This window comes from Nerophis lumbriciformis, linkage group LG07 (assembly GCF_033978685.3).
Source record: "Nerophis lumbriciformis linkage group LG07, RoL_Nlum_v2.1, whole genome shotgun sequence".
Lineage (NCBI taxonomy): Eukaryota > Metazoa > Chordata > Actinopteri > Syngnathiformes > Syngnathidae > Nerophis > Nerophis lumbriciformis.
Window position 1 is genome coordinate 6,860,001 of NC_084554.2, and position 27,498 is coordinate 6,887,498.

At 40.7% G+C, this 27,498-nt stretch overlaps 2 protein-coding genes across 3 annotated transcripts in view; both read left to right on the forward strand.

The window, feature by feature from the left end:
- LOC133609151 (class I histocompatibility antigen, F10 alpha chain-like) overlaps window positions 1-726 on the forward strand; it is a 57,332-nt gene extending 56,606 nt beyond the window's left edge. The window contains exon 6 of the mRNA XM_072913566.1: window positions 677-726. Coding sequence (XP_072769667.1) covers window positions 677-726 — 50 coding nt within the window. The remainder of the gene's footprint in view (window positions 1-676) is intronic.
- LOC133609291 (zinc finger BED domain-containing protein 5-like) overlaps window positions 1-25,879 on the forward strand; it is a 202,923-nt gene extending 177,044 nt beyond the window's left edge. The window contains exons 4-5 of one of the 2 annotated variants that reach the window (XM_072913450.1): window positions 25,426-25,515; window positions 25,628-25,879. In XM_072913450.1, coding sequence (XP_072769551.1) covers window positions 25,426-25,515; window positions 25,628-25,741 — 204 coding nt within the window. In that variant the 3' untranslated portion in view covers window positions 25,742-25,879. Of the gene's footprint in view, window positions 1-24,310; window positions 25,516-25,627 lie in introns of those variants that run through there. The other variant, XM_061964797.2, reaches the window with a different exon arrangement.
- Window positions 25,880-27,498: the final 1,619 nt, after the last annotated feature.

Sequence of the window (27,498 nt, forward strand, 5' to 3'; positions counted from 1 at the left end):
GCGGCGGTCGTCGCTGTGGCGGCCGTCCTGGCGGCCATCATCATCGTCATGGTCAGGCGTCACAGAAACAGACAAGGTGAGGGACACCAATGTCCTCCGTCTTCCTCTTCTTCTTCTTCTTCTCGGTCCAGGCCGTGAGTTGATGCTTTCATCCGGGCTGCATGTTTTAGTTGCCTTCCAGCCAAACACTCAAAGATCCACAGAGACAGAGCGCACACTCTCACATAGAAACACGTGAGGAAAAAGTCCATTTCACCTTGTTTCACTTTCATTTCAGCCCAGTACGATCCAGCTCGTAAGTAAAACATCTTTTCTTTGAGCCGCAAGAAACAAAGCCGTGGTGAAGCGTCACTCACATGGAGGTCTGATGTGGACCTTTGTTACAAGTTTAGCCTGAAAATCCCAACTTGAGCTGACTCCTTCACAATAAAAGACCCTCCTGTGAGCACACGCAATACAAAGTGTGGCATATCTCACGTTTGACATGAGTCCTCATGATGAGGATCAGCCAAATGAGACCTCAAGTGTGCTGACTCATCAAGAAGGTATCCTAGTCAGGAAGTAGAAGAGCAGCACTCTGCTTCTTCATGTTTCCAAGTCACACCTCAAAGATCTGATGTGAGTGACGAGGCACCTTCTGGATGTTCTTCCGTCACCGTTTGCGTTTGTCCCGCAGCTCGCCACGGCGGCGTGGAGCTCTCCGAGAAGGTGGCGGCTGAAGGCTGAGTAAGTCTGCACCTCCAAATGTTCTTGTGTGAAGATAATGTTCAACTTGCTTCTGTTGGGAATGTGCTGAGTCATCTTCTTCCTCCAGGATGCTTTGTGCACTGGAACACAGAGAGATGTCTCCATCGCTGAGGGACGTCATGGAGATGTGCTTTGTTCTTCATCCCACTGCTCCTCACGCTATTCCATCTATTCTTCTTTGGCCGTTAAAATACTTTCAACATCAAACGTTGGTGGCTAGAAAATCATTCGGGGCTCACGTTTCATGGCCTTGACATCATGACGAGGATTTCTTCTTTCTTTGAATGGCCGCTGCTTATGATCAATATCACATTGTGTCACATCTCTGTCAATAAATCCGTTTGTTCTCCACTCGCCTCGCACTGCTTTCTTGGCGACCAGGAAGGCTCTCGCTCATAACAATGGTAGAAATAGCTCATTTTTATTTATCTTGTATTTTTTCATTCAACACTTAAATCCCTAGATCAGTTTCAGGTTCATCTGTCCATATCATATTCTTTTTTTAATATTTTATGCCCTTTTTGTCAAAATCCTGTTTTGTTATGGCAAAACAACTAAATAATAATGTTTACTAAACATAATTGCAATCTTAAATAGGTCAATAATTCATAACATCATTGATTTTAATTCATTATTTTTTGAGCAATGACAATTAAAAAATGCCTTAAAAATGTATTTATTTTTTTACTTTCAACACTTAAGTCTCTCGATAAACTTCAGATCCATCGCTCGTTTCTGTGACGACCTGTCACGTCAGGTGTCACATGGTCTGCTTGCATTTGTGTTTATCTACGAGTCAGCGCTCTTATTTTGGTCCCACTTCCTGTTTGTCTCCCTGAGCGCTTTTCCCTCCTCACCTGTCGCTGATTGGCAGCCTGGCCACACCTGGTCATAAGGTGAGGGTGATGGGTCAAATGCAGAGGATAATCTCACCACACCTAGTGTGTGTGTGACAATAATTGCTACTTTAACTTGAACTAACCAGCTGGCTTCTATTTATGCCTGCCTCGCCCTCCAGTCAGGGCTCAAGGATTGTTTTGTTAAAGGTTACTCTGGTTTGCTGTATGCTGCTTATGCTTCTGTGCACTTCCCTGCTGCACCTCCTTGTGCTCCCTGTGGGAATTAAAAGACTCTCACCTGCACGTCGTCCTCCTGTCTCCTGCATCTTGGGGTCACAACTAGAGCAGCCATGCGAGTACGTGACAGCTTCTTCATTTTTTATTTGTTTTTGCCCTTTTAGTCAAAAACCTTTTGTTTTTAAGGCAAACACAAAATATCCAATATTTTCCCGGAAAAATATTTTGAAGTCAAATGTTTTAGGTGACGTAATTGGAGCCTTGAATAGTTTAAATAATTGATAATAACATTGAGTTTGATTCATTATTATTTTTGAGCAATGACAGCTTTAAAGAGAAAACAACCTGCATGTCAGCTTTATTACAATCAACAATGCAACTTTTCTTTGTTACATTTCACCTGTTTTCACCTCTTTTATTACACTACTTAGGTTTTTTTATATATTATTTGTAGAATGTGTCGTGGACCGTTAAAAGATTAACTGCGGGCCGCAAATTCCGCCAAAGAATGTTTTCATTGAGTTATCTCACAAAATGAAACAGAAAACCTGCTTTTACTTCTGCTATCAGGCAATGTGCAACCAAATCCAGGACCCAGCTTCAATAACATCAGTACTGCTGATGAATTTAGAGCCGGGTCAGGCCTCCATTTCAATAATAGGAGTCTCCTGCCAAAATTAGACTTAGTCAAAATCTGGATTCCATCAAGAAAATGCAGACTTCCTTATCTTATCTTAAGGTGGCTAAGTAAAGCAGTCTCTGACAAGGACGTTGCTATTAATGCATATAATGTCTTCCCATGCCATCGTCCTGGAAAAGGTGGAGGAGTGGCCATATTTAAAAAACACATTTCTTGTTATCTTATTGTCAATCACTAAACCAGTGGTTCTTAACCTGGGTTCCATGGAACCCTAGGGGTTCGGTGAGTCGGCCTCAGGGGTTCGGCGGAGGTCAAGACACACCCGACTCATCGTGTAAATACAAACTTCTCCCTATCGGCGTATTACGGATACAGCAACAGCTGACTGATTTGCAGGTGTGTAATTTGTTGTGAGTTTATGCACTGTGTTGGTTTTGTTCTTTGAACAAGGTGATGTTCATGGACGCTTCATTTTATGCACCTGTACAAAAAACATGTTAACACTTTAGTATGGGGAACATATTCATCATTAATTAGTTGCTTATTAACATGCAAATTAGTAACATATTGGCTCTTAACTAGTCATTATTAAGTACTTATTAATGCCTTATTCGGCATGGCCTTATTATAACCCTAACCCTCTAACCCTGACCCTAACCCTCTAACCCTGACCCTAACCCTCTAACCCTGACCCTAACCCATACTTGCCAACCCTCCCGATTTTCCCGGGAGACTCCCGAATTTAAGTGCCCCTCCCGTAAATCTCCCGGGACAACCATTCTCCCGAATTTCTCCCGATTTCCACCCGGACAACAATATTGGGGGCGTGCCTTAAAGGCACTGCCTTTAGCGTCCTCTACATCCTGTCTTCACGTCCGCTGTTCCTCCAAACAAACAGCGTGCCGGCCAAGTCACACAATATTTGCGGCTTTTACACACACTTAAGTGAATGCAATTCATACTTGGTCAACAGCCATGGAGGTCACACTGAGGGTGGCCGTATAAACAAGTTTAACACTGTTACAAATATGCGCCACACTGTGAACCCACACCAAACAAGAATGACAAACTTTCGGGAGAACATCCGCACCGTAACACAACATAAACACAACAGAACAAATACCCAGAATCCCTTGCAGCATTAACTCCTCCGGGACGCTACAATATACACCCCCTACTTAATTGATGATGTAGAGCAGGGTTGGCCAACCAGTCAGAGACTAAGAGCCACTTTTTTTTACTGTGTTACTGCAAAGAGCCACATCCTACACATGAGCACACATGAACATCACCCCATCCCTTCCTCACGCGCACAAACACACACACACACACACACACACACACACACACACACACACACACACACACACACACACACACACACACACACACACACACACACACACACACACACACACACAAACCTCTGCTCAGCCAGATTTATTGTAAATGTCACACACCAACATGACTCCTACAGTACTAAGACCACAGGCCAGTTATTTTCAACAATTAACATTGTGTGCACTGTCTCACACACACATACTTGCCAACCTTGAGACCTCCGATTTCGGGAGGTCGGGGGTGGGTGGCATGGTCGGGGGTGGGACGGGGGGCGTGGTTGGGGGCGTGGTTAAGAGGAGAGGAGTATATTTACAGCTAGAATTCACCAACTCGAGTATTTGATAGATATATATATATATATATATATATATATATATATATATATATATATATATATGAAATACTTGAATTTCAGTGAATTCTAGCTATATATATATTTATTTATTTTATTATGTATATAAATAAAAGAAATACTTGAATTTCAGTGTTCATTTATTTACACATATACACACACATAACACTCATCTACTCATTGTTGTACTTGAAAGTACAATGCAATACAATTCCGGGACAATGGCACCTATCAAATACACAGTAATGAAAACACAGTTGTTCTACTAACTGTACTGTGTGTTATGAGAGTAGAGTATGTGTGTGTGTGGCCCTTTAATAGGTGAGCATGTGAGGGGAGTGACGTCAGTGAGTGTGTGGGCGAGAGAAGAGAGGGAGCGGTAGCGTGAGTGCGGGGAGGGACTAGTTGGTTTTGTGTTGGATTGGCTGTGTGCAAGCAATCAATAAAGCAAGAGTTGCAACTAATCGCTGGACTCATCATTCACCCTAAAGTCGTCCGCTGTGGAGACCCACTGCCGGGTAAGGTGAAGGGTGTTGCCCCGAGCATACATCGGCCCTGGAGAAGTGTCTCCCCTGCGCTCTTCGACTACGGTCTCGTTCTTCTGCTTGGTCTCCACACAATATATGCAATATTTTTTCCACATAAAACATTTTAAAGTAAATGTTTTTAAGTAATAATTCATTGTAACATAGATTTTTTTTTTTTTTTTTTTGAGCAATGGCAAGCATGGCAGTTTTTGTGTCAACATTGCAACTTTTTCTAGTTAGATTTCACCTCATTCCACTTTTTTAAAATGTTTTTTTTTAATTTTTGCAATACTATCAATTTTGCAATTTTTGCAGAATGTGTGGGGGGCCGGTAAACGATTAGCTGCGGGCCGCAAATGGCCCCCGGGCCGCACTTTGGACATCTCTGGCATAGAGTAAGCTAAAGTGACGCTGAAGATTTGAAGCTTTGAAATGCGCTAATGACGCCTGACGTATAAGGCAAAATGGCTTGCCGTTACGTTCAACAAAAAAAATATGAACTCTCCCACTCTGTTAAAATTCCCTGTGTTCTTCTTATTTTCCTTTTGTTGTGTTTTTTTCCCTGCCGTTTTGAGAGTGAACTTGTCACAAATGGTTTACTACTGTGATCTCACGCACATGCACCTTTGACCTCACTCAAACCGGCTTCGGCTTCTTCTTCTTCTTCTTCTTATGTGCAACTCTAACCGGCTTAAGCCGGGCGAAAAAAGTAATCCGAGTATTGTAATCCAAGTATTTCCTTTTTTTTCCGTGATGATCACGATCACGGCCGCTAGAAGAGGCCGCGTGTTGAACGCCACGGTGTTTTACAAGCTGGATTTTGAGAAAACGCCCGCTTTGTGCTGAGCGGAAGTCAATGAAGCGGCCGTGTGTCTCGGTCGCGCTGCATTTTGGGAAATGTAGTGTTTTTCGTCCCGGCGAACGCCAGGGACAGTAGATATACTACAGTACAGTAACACAGCAACGTGGGCCTCCGACATCAAAAAGTTTGTCGCGTCTACACCTCGTGGGCACTAATAGATTTAAAAAAAAATGTTATGTATATACAAACCCCGTTTCCATACGAGTTGGGAAATTGTGTTAGATGTAAATATAAACGGAATACAATGATTTGCAAATCATTTTCAACCCATATTCAATTGAATATGCTACAAAGACAACACTGATAAACTTTTTTTTTGTGCAAATAATCATTAACTTTAGAATTGGATGCCAGCAACACGTGACAAAGAAGTTGGGAAAGGTGGCAATAAATACTGATAAAGTTGAGGAATGCTCATCAAACACTTATTTGGAACATCCCACAGGTGAACAGGCAAATTGGGAACAGGTGGGTGCCATGATTGAGTATAAAAGTAGATTCCATGAAATGCTCAGTCATTCACAAACAAGGATGGGGCGAGGGTCACCACTTTGTCAACAAATGCGTGAGCAAATTGTTGAACAGTTTAAGAAAAACCTTTCTCAACCAGCTATTGCAAGGAATTTAGGGATTTCACCATCTACGGTCCGTAATATCATCAAAGGGTTCAGAGAATCTGGAGAAATCACTGCACATAAGCAGCTAAGCCCGTGACCTTCGATCCCTCTGGCTGTACTGCATCAACAAGCGACATCAGTGTGTAAAGGATATCACCACATGGGCTCAGGAACACTTCAGAAACCCATTGTCAGTAACTACAGTTGGTTGCTACATCTGTAAGTGCAAGTTAAAACTCTCCTATGCAAGGCGAAAACCGTTTATCAACAACACCCAGAAACGCCGTCGGCTTCCCTGGGCCTGAGCTCATCTAAGATGGACTGATACAAAGTGGAAAAGTGTTCTGCGGTCTGACGAGTCCACATTTCAAATTGTTTTTGGAAACTGTGGACGTCGTGTCCTCCGGACCAAAGAGGAAAAGAACCATCCGGATTGTTATAGGCGCAAAGTTGAAAAGCCAGCAACTGTGATGGTATGGGGGTGTATTAGTGTCCAAGACATGGGTAACTTACACATCTGGGAAGGCGCCATTAATGCTGAAAGGTACATACAGGTTTTGAGCAACATATGTTGCCATCCAAGCAACGTTACCATGGACGCCCCTGCTTATTTCAGCAAGACAATGCCAAGCCACGTGTTACATCAACGTGGCTTCATAGTAAAAGAGTGCGGGTACTAGACTGGCCTGCCTGTAGTCCAGACCTGTCTCCCATTGAAAATGTGTGGCGCATTATGAAGCCTAAAATACCACAACGGAGACCCCCGGACTGTTGAACAACTTAAGCTGTACATCAAGCAAGAATGGGAAAGAATTCCACCTGAGAAGCTTAAAAAAATGTGTCTCCTCAGTTCCCAAACGTTTACTGAGTGTTGTTAAAAGGAAAGGCCATGTAACACAGTGGTGAACATGCCCTTTCCCAACAACTTTGGCACGTGTTGCAGCCATGAAATTCTAAGTTAATCATTATTTGCAAAAAAATAAATAAAGTTTATGAGTTTGAACATCAAATATCTTGTCTTTGTAGTGCATTCAATTGAATATGGGTTGAAAAGGATTTGCAAATCATTGTATTCCGTTTATATTTACATCTAACACAATTTCCCAACTCATATGGAAACGGGGTTTGTATTTTTAAATTTGTAATTTTTTTTTTTAATTGTAATTTTTTCTAATAGAGTTAAGAGCCGCATGAAACCAGCCAAAGAGCCGCATGAGGCTCGCGAGCCACGAGTTGGCTAGCCCTGGTCTAGAGTACCATTAGGCTACTGTTTACTTACCTGAATCGGTGCAGAAAGGTTTAGCGACAAATATAAAAGCGACCATTAAAAAAGATATTTCAAATGGGATGGAGTGGATTTTTACACTCTTAATAAAAATATTGTTTTTGAAGATTGAAAGCATTTATCATCAGCAAGACGTTACTGACCTCACTTCATTTGACACTCACAAGCATTTAGAGAAGAAACCATTAGATGCACCAATGTCTTTACATCTGAGGGCTCCACTAATTAAACATTAAGTTTAAAGGGGAACATTATCACAATTTCAGAAGGGTTAAAACCATTAAAAATCAGTTCCCAGTGGCTTATTTTATTTTTCGAAGTTTTTTTCAAAATTGTACCCATCACGCAATATCCCTAAAAAAAGCTTCAAAGTGCCTGATTTTAACCATCGTTATAAACACCCGTCCATTTTCCTGTGATGTCACATAGTGATGCCAACACAAACAAACATGGCGCATAGAACAGCAAGCTATAGCGACATTAGCTCGGATTCAGACTCGGATTTCAGCGGCTTAAGCGATTCAACAGATTACGCATGTATTGAAACGGATGGTTGTAGTGTGGAGGCAGGTAGCGAAAACGAAATTGAAGAAGAAACTGAAGCTATTGAGCCATATCGGTTTGAACCGTATGCAAGCGAAACCGACGAAAACGACACGACAGCCAGCGACACGGGAGAAAGCGAGGACGAATTTGGCGATCGCCTTCTAACCAACGATTGGTATGTGTTTGTTTGGCATTAAAGGAAACTAACAACTATGAACTAGGTCTACAGCATATGAATTACATTTGGCAACAACATGCACTTTGAGAGTGCAGACAGCCCAATTTTCATCAATTAATATATTCTGTAGACATACCCTCATCCGCTCTCTTTTCCTGAAAGCTGATCTATCCAGTTTTGAAGTTGATGTCAACAGGCCAGGGAAGCTAGGGTCGATATTCTTCTCTTGATCATCTTCGGTGGCATAAGGGACGGTGTGAGCCAAGACATCCAGGGGGTTTAGCTCGCTCGTCTGCGGGAACAAACTGCCGCCATTGCTTGCCGTGCTACCGAGGTCCTTTGTCCCTGAATTGCTCACACACTCCGGCAGATTCAATGGGGGTCTGGCGGCAGATTTCTTTGACTTTATCGTTGGAAATGCATCTGCTTTGAGTGTCGCAGGATATCCACACATTCTTGCCATCTCTGTCGTAGCATAGCTTTCGTCGGTAAAGTGTGCGGAACAAACGTCCAATTTCTTGCCACTTTCGCATCTTTGGGCCACTGGTGCAACTTGAATCCGTCCCTGTTCGTGTTGTTACACCCTCCGACAACACACCGACGAGGCATGATGTCTCCAAGGTACGGAAAACAGTCGAAAAAACGGAAAATAACAGAGCTGATTTGACTCGGTGTTTGAGAAAATGGCGGATTGCTTCCCGATGTGACGCCACGTTGTGACGTCATCGCTCCGAGAGCGAATATTAGAAAGGCGTTTAATTCGCCAAAATTCACCCATTTAGAGTTCGGAAATCGGTTAAAAAAATATATGGTCTTTTTTCTGCAACATCAAGGTATATATTGACGCTTACATAGGTCTGGTGATAATGTTCCCCTTTAAGTTAAGGATAAGTTTGTTTGCAGTTGATTTCCTGCTACAAATATTAGTCTCATCTACAATTCATGTCTGCTGTTGTTTTTATGTGTGAAGTTCATATTTTGTCTGTGAAGTTGACCGGGAGGAAGTCGCTACTACCACAAAATAAAATACAAGTTGCAACACCATAAAAATGAGTGTTTTTTCCGTGAAAGTAAAGGAAAGTAATATAATGGATGTATATAGTGTAATATATTTGTAATCTTTTAATGGCTGTTAAGTAGAGGAGACACGGACATCAGCGTGGATCTACAGGAGCTTTATTTTTCAACTCACATGTAAGCAAATGCGTCACAGAGTGAATCCCGGTCCTTCAAAATTGCTATTTCTTTGGAATCAAAGTAAATAATATATACAAATAAAAATATATATATTACATATAGCATTATTATACTATTGTTTGAGCACTACTGATAAGTGATGCACCAAAAATCCAGTCGTCTTAAATAGACTTTGCTCACCAAAACCGGATGTTGTGGTTGTGGGACTTTGGAGCGTTTGGACTGTCAAAAACAATCAGATCTTTGTCACTTGAGGGCAAACAAATAATCAGATTTGGTGTGCAGTGTAAACGGGTCATAAGACCTGCTCAGTGGCCTTGTGGTTAGAGTGTCCGCCCTGAGAATTCAAACCCCAACCGAGTCATACCAAAGAATGGGACCCACCGCCTCCCTGCTTGGCACTCATCATCAAGGGTTGAAATTGGGGGTTAAATCACCAAAATGATTCCTGAGCGCAGCCACTGCTGCTGCTCACTGCTCCCCTCACGTCCCAGGGGGTGAACATGGGGATGGGTCAAACGCAGAGGATAATTTCACCACACCTAGTGTGTGTGTGACTATCGTTGGGACTTTAACTTTAAAATGATACCGAAGATATATTTTAATGACTCACTCATTTAATCACATCAAGGATTGTTCGTTACCAGTGTTGGGACTAACGCGTTACAAAGTAACGCGTTACTGTAACGCCGTTAGTTTCGGCGGTAACTAGTAATCTAACGTGTTATTTTTTTATATTCAATAACTCAGTTACCGTTACTACATGATGCGTTACTGCGTTATTTTACGTTATTTTTTATGTAGTATCGGCTAGAAACTGAGGATCTGAGTGTGTTTTATTCCAGCGAAGCAGAGACGTGCTTCTGATTCTTCCTCTGCGCTCTCTGTGTGTGCGTGTGACTGTGTGTCTGAGTGTGGGAAGGGGAGGGGAGGGGAGGGGAGGGGAGGGGAGGGGGTCCGCAATACAACCGTTGGCCAACAAAAAAGTAACCACAGAACACTATACGCCTATACGGTATAGTGTTCTGTGGTTACTTTTTGGTTGGCCAAGCGGACGTGACGACAGGCTGTCCCCACTCAGATCCGCACAGACCTGGAGGGGGCGTGCCTTAAGTCCGGCTGGAAATCGGCAGAAATTTGGAGAATGGTTGTCCCAGGGAGAGGCAGTGAAATTCGGGAGGGTTGGCAAGTATGAGATATTCTCACTTCTTTTCTTTTGTCGAGCACAAAGAAAAGAACATTTTAGTTAAATGTAAGTTGTGTCTTGGATCAAAGATCCCGTCTACTGCCCAAAACAACAATTCAAATCTGCCTGGTTAGGCTCTGTGTATGTCACGTGTGCCTTCCTTAGGTGAAGCCAGCTTTACAGCTATGTTGTTGATTGATTGATTGATTGATTGAAACTTTTATTAGTAGATTGCACAGTACAGTACATATTCCGTACAATTGACCACTAAATGGTAACACCCAAATAAGTTTTTTAACTTGTTTAAGTCGGGGTCCAGATACAGATATATACTATCAAATATATACTAACATCATAATACAGTCATCACACAAGATAATCATCAGGGTATATACATTGAATTATTTACATTATTTACAATCCGGGGTGTGGGATATGGAGGGGGGGGGGGGGGGGGGGGTTAGGTTTGGTTGGTATCAACACTTCAGTCATCAACAATTGCATCATCAGAGAAATGGACATTGAAACAGTGTAGGACTGACTTGGTAGGATATGTACAGCAAGTAGTGGACACAGAGAGAGAGATCAGAAAGTATAAGAAAAAGTGTCTACATTTGATTATTTACAATCCGAAGAGGTATTATGTGGAAGGGAGGGTGTTAGTTTAGGGTTGTAGTTGCCTGGAGGTGTTCTTTTAGTGCGGTTTTGAAGGAGGATAGAGATGCCCTTTCTTTTAAACCTGTTGGGAGTGCATTCCATATTGAAGTGGCATAGAAAGAGAATGAGTTAAGACCTTTATTAGTTCGGAATCTGGGTTTAACGTGGTTAGTGTTAGTGTTAGTGTTAGTGTTATTATGCTGTTTGTTACTTATGTATGTTATGTTGCAGCTATTTAAAATAGTTTTGTCAATTTGTTTTGGCCTGAAATAAATTGGCCCTTTGAAACATATCTTTGTCTTTGTGTGTTGTATGTAGAGCACATTGCTTAGCAGAGTTCAGTGATGCAAATGTATGTCAAGTTGATCAACAGATTGTATTATTCTCCAGTGCAATAACAGTACTAAAATGAAGGCTAAAAGGGCATTAATGGGAGCTTTAAAAAAAAAAGTAGAAGAAGTAACTAAATAGTTACTTTTCACAGTAACGCATTACTTTTTGGTGTAAGTAACTGAGTTAGTAACTGAGTTACTTTTGAAATAAAGTAACTAGTAACTGTAACTAGTTACTGTTATTCAGTAACTAACCCAACACTGTTCGTTACATTTGTTTACCTTCATAAATCATGTGCTGTGTGTTCTTAATTGAAAATACGAAATAAAGAGAAACATTTGATAGTTTCATCTTTTATATAGGCATAAGGCATTTCAAGAAATACAATAATAATAACTATATATGTATATGCCAATAATAATGTAAGATGAGGGTGCGAATGCACAATGTTATTAATGTACTCTTCTCTTATTATAAACAGGAGGCTGCAACAACAATGCCAACACACAGCAATTCCACTCAATCTAGGCCAAGCTGGCTGTACACTGTGGCATTGAACCCAGCAAAACTGGAAATGCCACAGTACAAGACAACACTAAGATCCTCCCTATGACGAAGGACTCGGAGGACAGCATTCCAGATGCCTTTGAGGTGGTGCCACCTCAGAACTGTCCCTTCCCGGACAACCGTGTCACATACATTGGTGGCTGGGTGGTAAGAAACATTCTCACCAGGCTAACGTGTCACACATGTAGATTTGTCTTAGTCACTGCGGTCATACCACTTATTAATGAATAAACAATGGTGGACTTGTTATGTCTTTCATAAATATTCACGGTGTGTATTGTTCATGTTGAACAATAGGGTCCCAGAATAGAGCCCTGAGGAACCCCACAGGTCATAGCCATTTGGTCAGAGACACAGTTACCAATTCCAACAAAGTATGTCCTGTGATCCAGATAGGACTTGAACCAGTTAAGAGCAGAACCGGATATTCCCACCCACTTTTGTAACCTCTGTAATAAGATAGTATGGTCAACGGTGTCAAAGGCATCCCTCAGGTCCAGCAGAGCCAAGACTGAGACTTGTCCTGCATCCGCACAGGCGGATATCATTTGTCACTGTATCACTGTTTCAGTGCTGTGGTGGGACCTAAAGCCTGATTGGAAAGTATCAAACACATTGTTAAACAGGAGAAAGTCACCAAGCTTTTGGTAGTGATGTACGGAAAGATGTACTGAAATTTCAATACGGCCGATACCAGCTCTTTATGCTCTAATATCCATTCTCAAGTCAAAATATTGATAGTTTTGATACTTTAGTTATTTGAGATAATGTATATCATGAACATGAACACAGTGTAAAGTTACTAAATCACTGAGAGCTTGGCAAAATGAAACGCGATTGGTGGGAACTACTTTTTCTCCCGCAGAGGTAAGTACGTACGTTGTGCTGCGCTCAGTCATTCAGTCGGTCATTTGTTTATTTAAAGGGGAACATTATCACAATTTTAGAATTGTTAAAACCATTAAAAATCAGTTCCCAGTGGCTTATTATATTTTTCGAAGTTTTTTTCAAAATTTTACCCATCACGCAATATCCCTAAAAAAAGCTTCAAAGTGCCTGATTTTAACCATCGTTATATACACCCGTCCATTTTCCTGTGACGTCACATAGTGATGCCAATACAAACAAACATGGCGGAAAGAACAGCAAGCTATAGCGACATTAGCTCGGATTCAGACTCGGATTTCAGCGGCTTAAGCGATTCAACAGATTACGCATGTATTGAAATGGATGGTTGTAGTGTGGAGGCAGGTAGCGAAAACGAAATTGAAGAAGAAACTGAAGCTATTGAGCCATATCGGTTTGAACCGTATGCAAGCGAAACCGACCAAAACGACACGGGAGAAAGCGAGGACGAATTCGGCGATCGCCTTCTAACCAACGATTGGTATGTGTTTGTTTGGCATTAAAGGAAACTAGCAACTATGAACTAGGTTTACAGCATATAAAAATACATTTGGCAACAACATGCACTTTGAGAGTGCAGACATCCCAATTTTCATCAATTAATATATTCTGTAGACATACCCTCATCCGCTCTCTTTTCCTGAAAGCTGATCTATCCAGTTTTGAAGTTGATGTCAGCAGGCCAGGGAAGCTAGGGTCGATATTCTTCTCTTGATCATCTTCGGTGGCATAAAGAACGGTGTGAGCCAAGACATCCAGGGGGTTTAGCTCGCTCGTCTGCGGGAACAAACTGCCGCCATTGCTTGCCATGCTACCGAGGCCCTTTGTCCCTGAATTGCTCACACACTCCGGCAGATTCAATGGGGGTCTGGCGGCAGATTTCTTTGACTTTATCGTTGGAAATGCATCTGCTTTGAGTGTCGCAGGATATCCACACATTCTTGCCATCTCTGTCGTAGCATAGCTTTCGTCGGTAAAGTGTGCGGAACAAACGTCCAATTTCTTGCCACTTTCGCATCTTTGGGCCACTGGTGCAACTTGAATCCGTCCCTGTTCGTGTTGTTACACCCTCCGACAACACACCGACGAGGCATGATGTCTCCAAGGTACGGAAAACAGTCGAAAAAACGGAAAATAACAGAGCTGATTTGACTCGGTGTTTGAGAAAATGGCGGATTGCTTCCCGATGCGGCGTCACGTTGTGACGTCATCGCTCCGAGAGCGAATATTAGAAAGGCGTTTATTTCGCCAAAATTCACCCATTTAGAGTTTGGAAATCGGTTAAAAAAATATATGGTCTTTTTTCTGCAACATCAAGGTATATATTGACGCTTACATAGGTCTGGTGATAATGTTCCCCTTTAAGAAAATTACCGGCAAGTAAAATGAGTCAGTCAGTATTATAAAACAGCAAGTGTATGTTTCCTTTTATGTAGACTATTTGAAGACACTTCATACAGAGTTGACTATAGACAAGATAATGCAGTTAGTGCAGAATATCACCATTATTTGTTTCGCCCTCGGACTTTATATCGTTTGAAGATGATTCCCCAAGATCAGCAACACCTAAAATGCACTACTTTTTAAATATTACCAGACCCATTAAGTATATTTGCGTAAAGTATCAGTATCGGACCCGTATTGCCGATACCAGCCTGGATTTGACTCGGTATCAGATCTGAATTAAAATCAGTGGTATTGCACATCACCAGCTTTTGAGAGACACCTTTTTTCAGGACTTTGCCCAAAATTGGCAGGTTTGATATGGGCAGATTGTTGTTCAATACTGCGGCATAAAGACTATTACTTTTACCATTATGGGGTTCCATCGATCCATCCATTTTCTACCGCTTGTACCTTTATAATAAAAATGTTTACTGGTCTGTACAAAATGATTGTTATTTACGGCGGTCACTCACCCTGTCTGGTCAACACGTACGTGCAGAGAACGCGTGCACACGTACAAAAGCAGTCCAAGAGAGGCAACAAACAATTTGCAATCATGCTATTGTTAGGATAGGATTTACATTCAATGACAGCTAACGCTAACTATCCATCCATCCAGCCATACATTTCCTACCGCTTGTCCCTTTTGGGGTCGCTGGAGCCTATCTCAGCTGCATTCGGGCGGAAGGCGGGGTGCACCCTGGACAAGTCGCCACCTCATCACAGGGCCAACACAAATAGACAGACAACATTCACACTCACATTCACACACTAGGGCCCATTTAGTGTTGCCAATCAACCTATCCCCAGGTGCATGTCTTTGGAGGTGGGAGGAAGCCGGAGTACCCGGAGGGAACCCACGCAGCATGCAAACTCCACACAGAAATATCCTGAGCCCGGGATTGAACTCAGGACTACTCAGGACCTTCGTATTGTGAGGCACATGCACTAACCTATCCAAGTGTTACGTACGTATGTAGTTACATCATTACGGTCTAGAAGCTGAAAGAAGGAGGGATATGCTGTGTGAAATAAATTGGAAAGTTAGCGCCCCCAAGACATCTGTGTAAATGTTGCAAACAGCCCCTTTAAGGCCTTTGGAAATGTTCCAGTCTGAAGTGAGACATTAACTAGATGAAGGAATTGTGGTGACAAACTGCTCAGCACAGACTTTACAAATCTAGTGGCTAACTCATCAAGGTGTGTGTATGTTACATATGGTGCCGTCTCCAAGCAGAAGACAATCTTTGACCTTGGCTCTTGGCACAGTTGTTCTGTCCATCTGACACTTTGTGCTGACTTCACCCATTTTATAGTTTTATTTCTGTTTGTGATAGTCAGTCATATCTGGCAGTTCTGCCTTGCATGGGTTAGAGTCCAAGCCAGGGTTAAATTCCAAGCCAGGGTTGGATCAGGAAGTAAAAACCAAAGCTGAAGCAATTCATGTGATTGACTAGCTGTGGCCAAAGTACTAAAAGTGGGAGGAGGGAAAAAGCATGAGGCTGAATCTTCTGGTGGCAAAGCATCCAAGAAAAGGAAAGTGACATGTGAAATTAGACACGGTAAAGCCAAACATTGACTGGACGCTTGATCCAAGCCGTTTAAACGCAGTGTCCATCATGAAAGATAAAGATGGTACATTTCAGCATGATAGGATCTGCTGCTATGAATATTACTGAGTTACCTGTTACATCTCAGGGCAACAGGTGTGTACTTGTGGTTAGGGACTATGTCAACCTTTTCCAGCGTGCCATTACAGTAGCAAAATATGTGTTTGAGGACAATATCAGACAACATGGGTTGCCAGAGTGTAGTCACACAAATCAGGAAGGCAATGAGTCAGACCTTGTAAAACCTTGCTGGAATAGTTACCTCTACTGCCCCCCAGTGGCCGTTAGAAAGGATGCATACATTTTGTGGTGAAGTCCTTAAAGCTGTCTATCACTTTTTGTCTTGTCCTTTGTGTCCCAGATGAAGTGATTAGTGGCTCGGGGGAGGATAGGCGGGGCATTAGCTCAGCAATATTCTTCTTTTCTTTTCTTTTTCTTCTTTACAAGAACTTTGCTGACAAAGTGCAAGTGTTTGTGGGCGTTACTGTACATGTTGGTATTGATCACACCACCCAGGAAATACAAGGGAAGTTTTCAAGATCATTCAATGATTTTAACTTTCATTTTGTGAACAATATAAACATATATGAACACAACAATGTAAGACATAGTAACAATGTTGTGTATTTACTGGCGTCACTGATGTGTGCTCCTTTCCAGAGTCGTGTAGAGAGAGAGTTTGGCCAACCAGGGTTCGGAGTCGGTAGGGATGATGTTTGATAAGAAATTATCCAGTTCGAGCCCATTATCGAATCCTCTTATCGAACCGATATTACACCCCTAAAAAAACAAAATAAAATAAATAAATATTGACTGTTGTTACCCAAAGCATATTAAGTGGGATTTTTCAGAAAAACTAATACATACAGTAACACAAAAACAACCCGTCTCTGTGATCACTATAGGTGTATAAATAACAATATAGTGTTAAATAAAATCAGTGCCTTGGGCAAAAAACTGAAAATAATACAGCTCTCCAAAAAGTGCACTTCTGCTGCTATTGGAACATACTAGCTACACACACTATGACACTGAGAACGCCACAGTCATCAATCAACAATTCTGCAGTCCTGGTTGACATAAGAGGTAACCTTATTTTAGCCTAAAGGCTACAAGTGAGCAGATATGGAAATTAAAGGCCTACTGAAACCCACTACTACCGACCACGCAGTCTGATAGTTTATACATCAATGATGAAATCTTAACATTGCAACACATGCCAATACGGCCGGGTTAGCTTACTAAAGTGCCATTTTAAATTTTGCGCGAAATATCCTGCTGAAAACGTGTCAGTATGATGACGCCTGCGCGTGACGTCACCGGTTGTGGAAACATTTTGGGACAGCATGGTGGCCAGCTATTAAGTCGTCTGTTTTCATCGCAAAATTCCACAGTATTCTGGACATCTGTGTTGGTGAATCTTTTGCAATTTGTTCAATGAACAATGGAGACAGCAAAGACGAAAGCTGGAGGTGGGAAGCGGTGTATTGCGGCAGGTGTTGTGCCGGATAACGCACCTCCGCCGTAGAATGCACCCCTTGACTGTTGTGCCGGATAACACAGCCGGTGTTTCATTGTTTACATTCCCGGAAGATGACAGTCAAGCTTTACCATTGGCCTGTGGAGAACTGGGACAACAGAGACTCTTACCAGGAGGACTTTGAGTTGGATACGCAGATGCGGTACCGTGAGTACGCATGCAGCTGCGGCTTCCAAACATTTGATCGCTTGCCCGTACGTGTGTGCCGCTATGTGCATGTCACGTACGTAACTTTGGGGACTTTGGGGAAATATATTTGCTGTATGAACTTTGGGGAGGTGAACGGTACTTTGGGCTGTGGGATTGAGTGTGTTGTGCAGGTGTTTGAGTTGTATTGGAGGGTTATTTGTTAGGTGTTTGTTATGCGGGATTAATTTGTGGCATATTAAATATAAGCCTGGTTGTGTTGTGGCTAATAGAGTATATATATGTCTTGTGTTTATTTACTGTTTTAGTCATTCCCAGTTGAATATCAGGTCCCACCCGCCTCTCACAGCATCTTCCCTATCTGAATCGCTCCCACTGCCCTCTAGTCCTTCACTCTCACTTTCCTTATCCACGAATCTTTCATCCTCGCTCATATTAATGGGGAAATCGTCGCTTTCTCGGTCCAAATCGCTCTTGCTGCTGGTGGCCGTGATTGTAAACAATGTGCGGATGTGAGGATAGGGTGACCATTTCCATGACACCAAAAAGGAGGACATTATGCGGCATATCAATAAATTACTATGGTGTACATAGGACTCTGGTATACCTTATTTATAGTACAATTTTGAGTGGTTTAAAGATGATGTTTGTGTGGCTGAATAGGAAAAAATATTAAAGTCAAGTGTTTGTTAACAGTATTTGTATTTATTCAATACATTGTGGTGTTCAAAAAGTGACCACTGAGATGAATCTTTTCAAGTGCAGAGTGCCACAAAGCATAACATGTGTGGACTTAAATGTAGTTAACATATATAATTTAAAAAAAAATGCCACAAAATTTTTTCCACATCAACATCAAGGCTGCTTGCTGCATATCTGGTTGCGTTATACAGAATATGGGCCAAACAGTTTGCAGGGAGCACATCTTTTTGGCTCAGTTTCAGCTTCTGATACACACTGTTATGCTTGCCACAATTGACACTGGCATTGTCTGCTGCATATGCAGACATGTTTTTCACCTCTAAGCCAGACATCTTAAGTTTTGCCAGCAGCTGGTTTGTTATGGCTTCTGACGTTTCGTTGCTGTCACTATAAAAATCCAACAGGACATGTTGGATGCCTTCATCAAAGTGAAAATACCTTACCACAATGGAAAAACACTTGTTTGTTCCTTTATTTGAGGCGTCGGTTGCCACAGAGAAGGGTAGGTTGTTTTCTTTTATGTAGTCGGTATGTTCCTGTACCGAATAGTGAGCGATGACGTTCTCGCACAATGCCTTGGCCACAGGCCATCCCTTTAGCTGTGGGCTAGGCACTGAAAATCTCCCGGTCCACTTTCATGCCGCAGTCTAAACTTCTGTAGGACTGGTGATGCTTTACAGCAGTGGTTCTCAACCCTTTTTTCAGTGATGTACCCCCTGTGAACATTTTTTTTAATTCAAGTACCCCCTAATCAGAGCAAAGCATTTTTGGTTGAAAAAAAGAGATAAAGAAGTAAAATACAGCACTATGTCATCAGTTTCTGATTTATTAAATTGTATAACAGTGCAAAATATTGCTCATTTGTAGTGGTCTTTCTTGAACTATTTGGAAAAAAATATATAAAATAACTAAAAACTTGTTGAATCTTGCCGTTCAATCTTTAACATCAATATTTATGGAACATGTCTACAAAAAAAATCTAGCTGTCAACACTGAATATTGCATTGTTGCATTTCTTTTCACAGTTCTTTTTGACAGACATTTTAGTGAGGGTCAAACCATCATGGCATGGGGGAAACTCTGGGTTTATGGTAATGAATGGAATAGCCTACTTGATTTGATGTTCAGTTTATGAACTTACATTACATTACATACCCCCAGGGTACCATTTGAGAACCACTGCTTTACAGCATGGTACACCTTGCACAGCTCCGCAGCGGTTATCTTGTCATCCAGGGGCGACGAAACTTCACGAAAAAATATCCTCATTAAAGAGGTACCTGCCGCACATTTATTACTTGTATGTTTATCCGCGCACCCGCATGCCGTTCAATTGCAGCTTTCCCCTGACTACTTACGTCGACATCACATCGACAAAGTGTGCAGAAGCCATGGAATGAGTCTCGACTGCTTTTCGTTATAAATTTGTGCTCTTTTATCCATTCAGAATTAAACGAGGTCTTGCGTTTTGGCATGATGCTAACTTTCTGTCAATGTTATGCCGCAGCAGCACATGGACCCTTGTTTACTTTTTTAACCAATGATAAGCAGATTTGTATCCGACACCGCTCTTAGCCAATCATTTGATATGTTACTGCGTTGGGGGCATTTTTTACGGTCTTTGATTGGCTATTGCGCTGCAGCCCAGCAAAGATGAAGAAACTCCGCTCTTCAAGCCTAGTGCCTCAAAAAGGAGGACAAATACGTGTCCGGCTTGATGCTGCGCCGGACGCCGGACAGGGCATTAAAAATCCGGAGTGTCCGGCCTAAATCCGGACACCTGGTCACCCTATGTGAGGAGCTCCACAACCTGTGATGTCACGCTACTCGTCTGCTACTTCCGGTACAGGCAAGGCTTTTTTATCAGCGACCAAAAGTTGCAAACTTTATCGTCGATGTTCTCTACTAAATCCTTTCAGCAAAAATATGGCAATATCGCGAAATGATCAAGTATGACACATAGAATGGACCTGCTATCCCCGTTTAAATAAGAAAATCGCATTTCAGTAGGCCTTTAATCTCCAATGTGACTAATGGCCACACGCAGTGTGCCTCTTGTACACTAGGGGGCGATTGTGGTCATTTCTGCTTGTTTCGCTACGTTAGAATGGCATAGAAGGAGAAAATGCTACATGCTAATGCTCCGGATCCAACAGAAAGAGGACATGTCCGGGGAAAAGAGGACGAATAAATAAAGTACAACTTTCCACTGCTTTTTGATGTTGTTGGTAATGTCTTAATATGTTTAAATGTCACCTGTGGTTATTAATATCGCCAGAGACATACCAAAAGATCGCTTTTTTTACTCAATTGTTTTAGGTGTTTTGCTGATTATTTGTCTCCAAACAGCCGGGATGTGCTGACGTCATGTCACGTGATTAAAGTGTCTTCTTTTAAGAACATTATGACACTCATTAAACAAGAAGGTGTTTATTTTACCATAAACTTTAAACATACTGACCTGTTTTAGCTGTACTTTGTACATTTTTATGGATAAAAAACGCAGCTCAGTTGCCAGAATTTTACTGTAAAATGTACATTTGTTTTTTACTGTAAATAATAAAACAACCATTTTACAGTACATTTTTTATGGTTAAAAAGGCAGCTCAGTTGCCAGAATTTTACTGTAAAATGTATATTTGTTTTTTTACTGTAAATAAAAAAAACAGAAAATTTTACAGTACATTTTTTGTGGTTAAAAAAGGCAGCTCAGTTGTCAGCATTTTACTGTAAAATTTACATTAGTTTTTTTTACTGTAAATAAAAAAAACAGCAATTTTACAGTACATTTTTTATGGTTAACAAAGGCAGCTCAGTTGCCACATTTTTACTGTAAAATGTAAAGGGACAAGCGGTAGAAATGGATGGATGTACATTTGTTTTTTTTTTACTGTAAATAAAAAAACAGCAATTTTACAGTAAAAAAATGTATGGTTAAAAAGGCAGCTCCGTTGCCAGAATTTTACTGTAAAATTCACATTAGTTTTTTTCACGGTAAATACAAAAACAGCAATTTTACAGTACATTTTTTATGGTTAAAAAGGCCGCTCAGTTGCCAGAATTTTACTGTAAGATGTAAAAAAAATTTTTTTTATTTTAAATAAAAAACCCAGCAATTTTACAAACATTTTTTTATAGTTAAAAAGGCAGCTCAGTTGCCAGAATTTTACTGTAAAAAAAATTTTTTTAAATTTTTTTTTACTGTAAATAAAATAACTGCAATTTTACATTAAATTGTGGCACCTGAGCTTCCAGTTTTGTTTTGTTTTTGTTGTTTGTTTGTTTTTACCGCAAATCAACAACTGTAGATTTTTGGGTGTATTACTGTAAATGCCAAAACGGCACCACATTTTATTACAGTAAAATAAGTACTGTTTTTTTTCATTTAGAGAAAAATGCTGTAAAAACCACAGTAAATGACCAATTTTACGATTGAATCTATTGCTACTTTTACATTGCACAATTTGATGGATAACTTGCTTTGAAATAATTATTATTAGTATTTATTTGTATTTAAAAAAAAATGATTTGAATGTCTGGTAATATATTATTGCATAATTAGACAATATTTAAGTTAACATAATTTGCGATTACATCTATTTTTTTTCTGCCAAAATTAATTTAATGAGCCTCTATGTTGCCTCTTTAGCACCTCCCTGTGGCCAGCAGTAATACAGCAGTCCTTGCTATGTTTGATAAACCTTTGCAACAATAATACAGTTGAACAAAATAATTGTATGACGTGTGTATATTCAAACACGTCTGTTAATACATAAATACTGACACACTATTAATATTATACTAGTATAAATATCACAACTACTTCATACTGACCTCAAAGAAGGAGGTCCGTCTCATAGAAATGCTTTATTATTCTTGTGCAGGGAAAAACAATTATAACACACAAAGAGCTTCTTTCCTTCCTTCCTTCTTTCTCACACTCCTCTTTACTCTCTGTCATTGTGGAGAAATAAAAGAACCAAATACAAAACTATAAATAATTATTTTTTAATGTTGGATGAGGCTGCCCTCTGCTGTATTAAGGTGGTCCTATAAGACGCTGTATATTTGCTTGTACTTTAATCCAATATGGAGCCTATGTAATAAATATTAAAATGATTAATTATGTGTCCCAATGACAAGTGAAATAATGTATAAACTGTCCATGCATTAAATAATTCCAATTATATAATTATACATTTTAACAAATATAGTGGTTGTGATGTAAATTAAACTATATGGTAAAAAATAAATTACGTTTTTTTTTTTAACTAATTTAATTATTGATTAATGGATTATGGAGGTTACCCTCTAGTGGGTTCTTCAGATCACCACACACTTGCACGAGAGCCCGGTATTCAGGGTTCAACAATGTCTTTTATTGTGAACGCACGCACGACAGTCTCTGCTCCGTGACTTTTCAGTCTTTTGGGCGTGTCGTCTTTCTGGCCTTCTCTCTCTCGCAATGTCCAGCGTCTGTGTCCGCTCACCAGCACCAACTCCAACGACGCGTCTCGGTCCGGCTGCTGCTAATAAGGGCGACAGGTGATTAGATAACCAGCCCCAGCTGGGCAATCCACTCACCTGCCGCTGGCTTCGAGGCCGGTCCTTACACACCCCGCTCTGCGGCAGGCCCGCAGACCACGCCCCCCTCCACATGGATCATTTGATGAAGGTTAAGGTCAAAGTAATTATTAATTATTTATATAGCACAATTTAAAAAAAACAACTACTGCACCATAGTAGTAGTGCAAATACAAATAAAAAAAGGTTAACAAATAGCAAATAATAGAAATCAAGTACAACCAAGCTGGCACAAGACATTGAAACAACGTTGAGAACTCGTTGAATTAGGTCCTGACGTTGAGCAACTCCAACATAGCGTTGAAACAACATGCTTTCTGATGACGTTTAATCAATGTTGGGTTCTGACGTTGATGTGAGCATTTAATTTTGGTCAATTTCCCAACCATTATTCTACAACACAAACACAACATTGAAACAACATGCTTTTTGACAACGTTTATTCAATGTCAGGTTGTTCTAATGATATGACCATTGGAATTTGGTCATTTCCCAACCAACAACGTTGGACATCAACATCAACATTGTTTCAATTTACAAGTACAACTATTTTGCAACGTTGTTTCAAAGTCAGATTTAAAAGACATGTACGTATAACCAACGTTGTATCAATGTCTTGTGCCTGCTGGGAAATAAACAATAACATGGTTATAGAAATGAAATAGGGACTATCCATCAAATAATAAAAAGGCATAAATAAAAACATAAAAGTGTTAAACACCAGCAAAAAAAAAAGAAGTCATGATTTAAAAAGTCTTGATAATTAATAACGTAATTTTACAGTTTAATCAATCTGTTCTTCTATCTTATGAAAAAACCTTTACAATTGAGCGAGATCATTTACTGTTGGTCTACATCAGTGATCCTCAACAGGCGGACCGCGGTCCATGTCCGGACCCAGCGACGTGTCCGTCCGGACCCAGCACGAATTATAGTGTAAAAAAAAAAAAAAAAAAAATTAAAATATATTATTATAATTATAATTATTATAAAAAAATATAATAATTGTATTTATCTTTGAGTTATCGCTAGCGCAAGTCAACGTTCTTTGTTGTTTTTAGTCAAATGTCTCCACGTTTTGTTTACACTTCTCCGTGTCTCACTCACTCCGTCTCTCTCTCTCTCTCTCTCTCAGAGAGAGCGAGAGAACGCCTCTCTGATTGGCTGATTCCGGGGTATGGGTTGTCCTCTCTATCACAACGACGCGCTGATAGGCTGTTACCACCTGGGTCATACACATGTGCACAGTGCAGACCATTGTGTCTAATATGCAACAGTACTGTTGCTCTGGTGAAAAGTGAAAATCTGAAACGTCACTATCTGAAAGAGCACCGCGAATTTGAAGCGACATTTCCTCATGATTCAGAGCTAAGAAAAAAAGAAATCACGAGGCTGAAAAAGTCATATGAAACATCAAGCAAGATTTTTGTTAAATCTATGACACAACAACAAATAGCAACAGAGTGCTCACTCAGAGTGGCATGGCTTTTGGGTAAACACAAGAAGCCATTCTCTGATGCAGAAATAATTAAAGAATGCTTGACTGAAGTGATGGGTGCTATGTTTGAAGGCAAAGAAAAGGAGGAAATGACAGCTAAAATAAATCAAATCCCACTCTCTGATGCCACAGCTACCAGACGTACTGAAATTCTGGCTGGTGATTTGTCCAAGCTGCTTTGTGATGGAATAAAAAATGCGGAGTGCATATCCCTAGCAGTGGATGAGTCCACTGACACCACTGACAATGCTCAGTTGTTGGTGTTTGTGAGGTATTATGATGAAGAAAAGGGGGAGTTTATTGAAGATGTTTTGAGCCTGGCAAACCTCAGTGGACAAACAAGGGGAGAAGACATCTATAAAGCAATATCAGAAATGCTGAATGAAAAAGGGATAGATCTGAAGAAAGTTGTGTCCATTGCTACTGATGGAGCTCCAGCCATGTTGGGGAGAGAGAAGGGACTGGTTCCGCGTCTGAGAGAACACCACCCTGGCCTGATATCTTATCACTGCATAATCCACCTGTCTGTCCTTTGTGCAAGTCTTGGAGAAGTGTACTCTGAAATCATGACAACAATGATGAAACTCATAAACTTCTTGGGAGCATCATCTGCACTGCAGCACCGCTTGTTGCGCACATTCCTAACAGAGGTAGATGCTGCTTTTGATGATTTGCTCGTGCACAACAACGTCAGATGGCTGAGCAAAGGCAGGGTCCTGGAGCGTTTTTGGGCCATTAGAGAAGAGCTGCAAGTGTTTCTGTCCCAACAAAATAGCGCAAAAGCAAAACAGTTCCTGGAATTTCTGCAAAATGCTGGGAAAATGGAAGCTGTGGCATGTTTGGCTGATATAACCTCCCATCTCAATGACCTAAATCTCAAGCTACAGGGGAAGAAGAACACAGTGTGTGAGCTGATGTCAGAAGTCCCTGCCTTCCAGAGGAAGCTGGAGCTTTTCAAAAGTGACATACAGGTAACTATTTTGTTATTATTATTTTCTACCACACACTATTTTCTTCCACTTGATAATTCATACCTATTTTCAAGCATTGTTCCTAATATATATTTAAACTGTGTATCTACAGGAGGAACTGCTCCACTTCCCCAAACTTCTGGAACTGACCAAAGGAGAGGGAGATCATCAGTGCCATTTGGAATTCTTGGAAAAAAATCATTCCAAATTTCAAGACTCGCTTTGATGGCTTCATTTTGGGAAAACAAGTCCTGCTGTTCATTGAAAACCCATTCCTGATCAGAAATGTGAGTGTGTTCTCTGCAGAAGCAAAACAAGTCTTCCCATGGGCCAGAGCTGCTTCACTGCAGACTGAGCTCATTGACCCCCAAGAAAGCGTCGCACTGAAAGAGGCTCAGTGTGACGCCATCACCTTCTGGTCAAAGCTGGTCATTCCTTCCAAGTTCCCTCTGCTGCATAAGATGGCCTGTCACATCCTCACAATGTTTGGCTCAACATACAGCTGTGAGTCTGCCTTCTCTACAATGAACATTGTGAAGAACAAGTACAGCAGCAGACTGACCAATGAACACCTGGATCAGTGTCTCCGCCTGGCCATCACACCTTTTGTGCCAAAGTTCAAAGTCTTGGCTTAAACCCCAAGAGCCCAATTCTCCCATTGAGCAGCTGTGTTTTACACAATGGGGATGTACTGTACCATAGTTATATTTGCACATGAATGAGATCTGTTGAAGTCATTTGTTTACCAGGGATAGGAGGGTTGTGTTTAAAAGTATTTATTTTTTGTTAAAACTGAAAGTTTTATTCAAGTTCTTATTTATTTTGTTTCAAAGAAAATATTTCATGTATTTTATTGGATATTTATTTTATTTTTGTTAATTTTAAGAAGATGTTAAACTACTACCTACCCCCTGCTACTATATAAGCTTGACCGATAATAAACGGACCCAGCCTGTTTCAAAAAAACATTTGTGGACCTTCAAGATTTGTACTTGAGGACCCCTGGTCTACATGGATGGCCAAGTCAAAAAGTTATTCTATGGTTGTCGTCACACTTTGCCTCTCAGCCATCACTGGTACTCTTCATTGGTGAGTAGCAAACGGCATATGTTGACCACATACAAACAAATCGGGGCATCTATAGGGTTGAGCGATCAACATCTAAATGCAAACAATTATACCAAAGACTACAAAAAATGGGAGCCATTACCTCCCTGCTTGGCACTCAGCATCAAGGGTTGGAATTGGGGGTTAAATCACCAAAAAATGATTCCCAGGCGTGGCCACAGCTGCTGCCCACTGCTCCCCTCCTAATTCCACGACTGTATATATCGGTATCGGTTGATATCGGAATCGGTAATTAAGAGTTGGACAATATCGGAATATCGGATATCGGCAAAAAAGCCATTATCGGACATTTCTAATAATATATAAATAATAAATGTCAGTGTTATCTGCCAACCTGGAGGAGATGTTCGCCAAATGAAAATCTCTCCCTGTCTGCCAGTCCAACTATCCTTAAATACTTTTCACATGGAGACACTTGCACTTTGGTGTTCTTGCCTTGGGGCGGACAGTTTGTACGAATGCAGACAACATATTTCCTTAGTGGAATAGTCACCTAACAGATTCTGTGACCAAGCACAACCGTGTAAGAAAAATGTACACACTCCACTATAAAGATATATGCTTGTGTTGTTTAACGGCATCATAAATTACAAACCCCGTTTCCATATGAGTTGGGAAATTGTGTTAGATGTAAATATAAATGGAATACAATGATTTGCTAATCATTTTCAACCCATATTCAGTTGAAAATGCTACAAAGACAACATATTTGATGTTCAAACTGATAAACATTTTTTTTTTTTGCAAATAATAATTAACTTTAGAATTTGATGCCAGCAACACGTGACAAAGAAGTTGGGAAAGGTGGCAATAAATACTGATAAAGTTGAAGAATGCTCGTCAAACACTTATTTG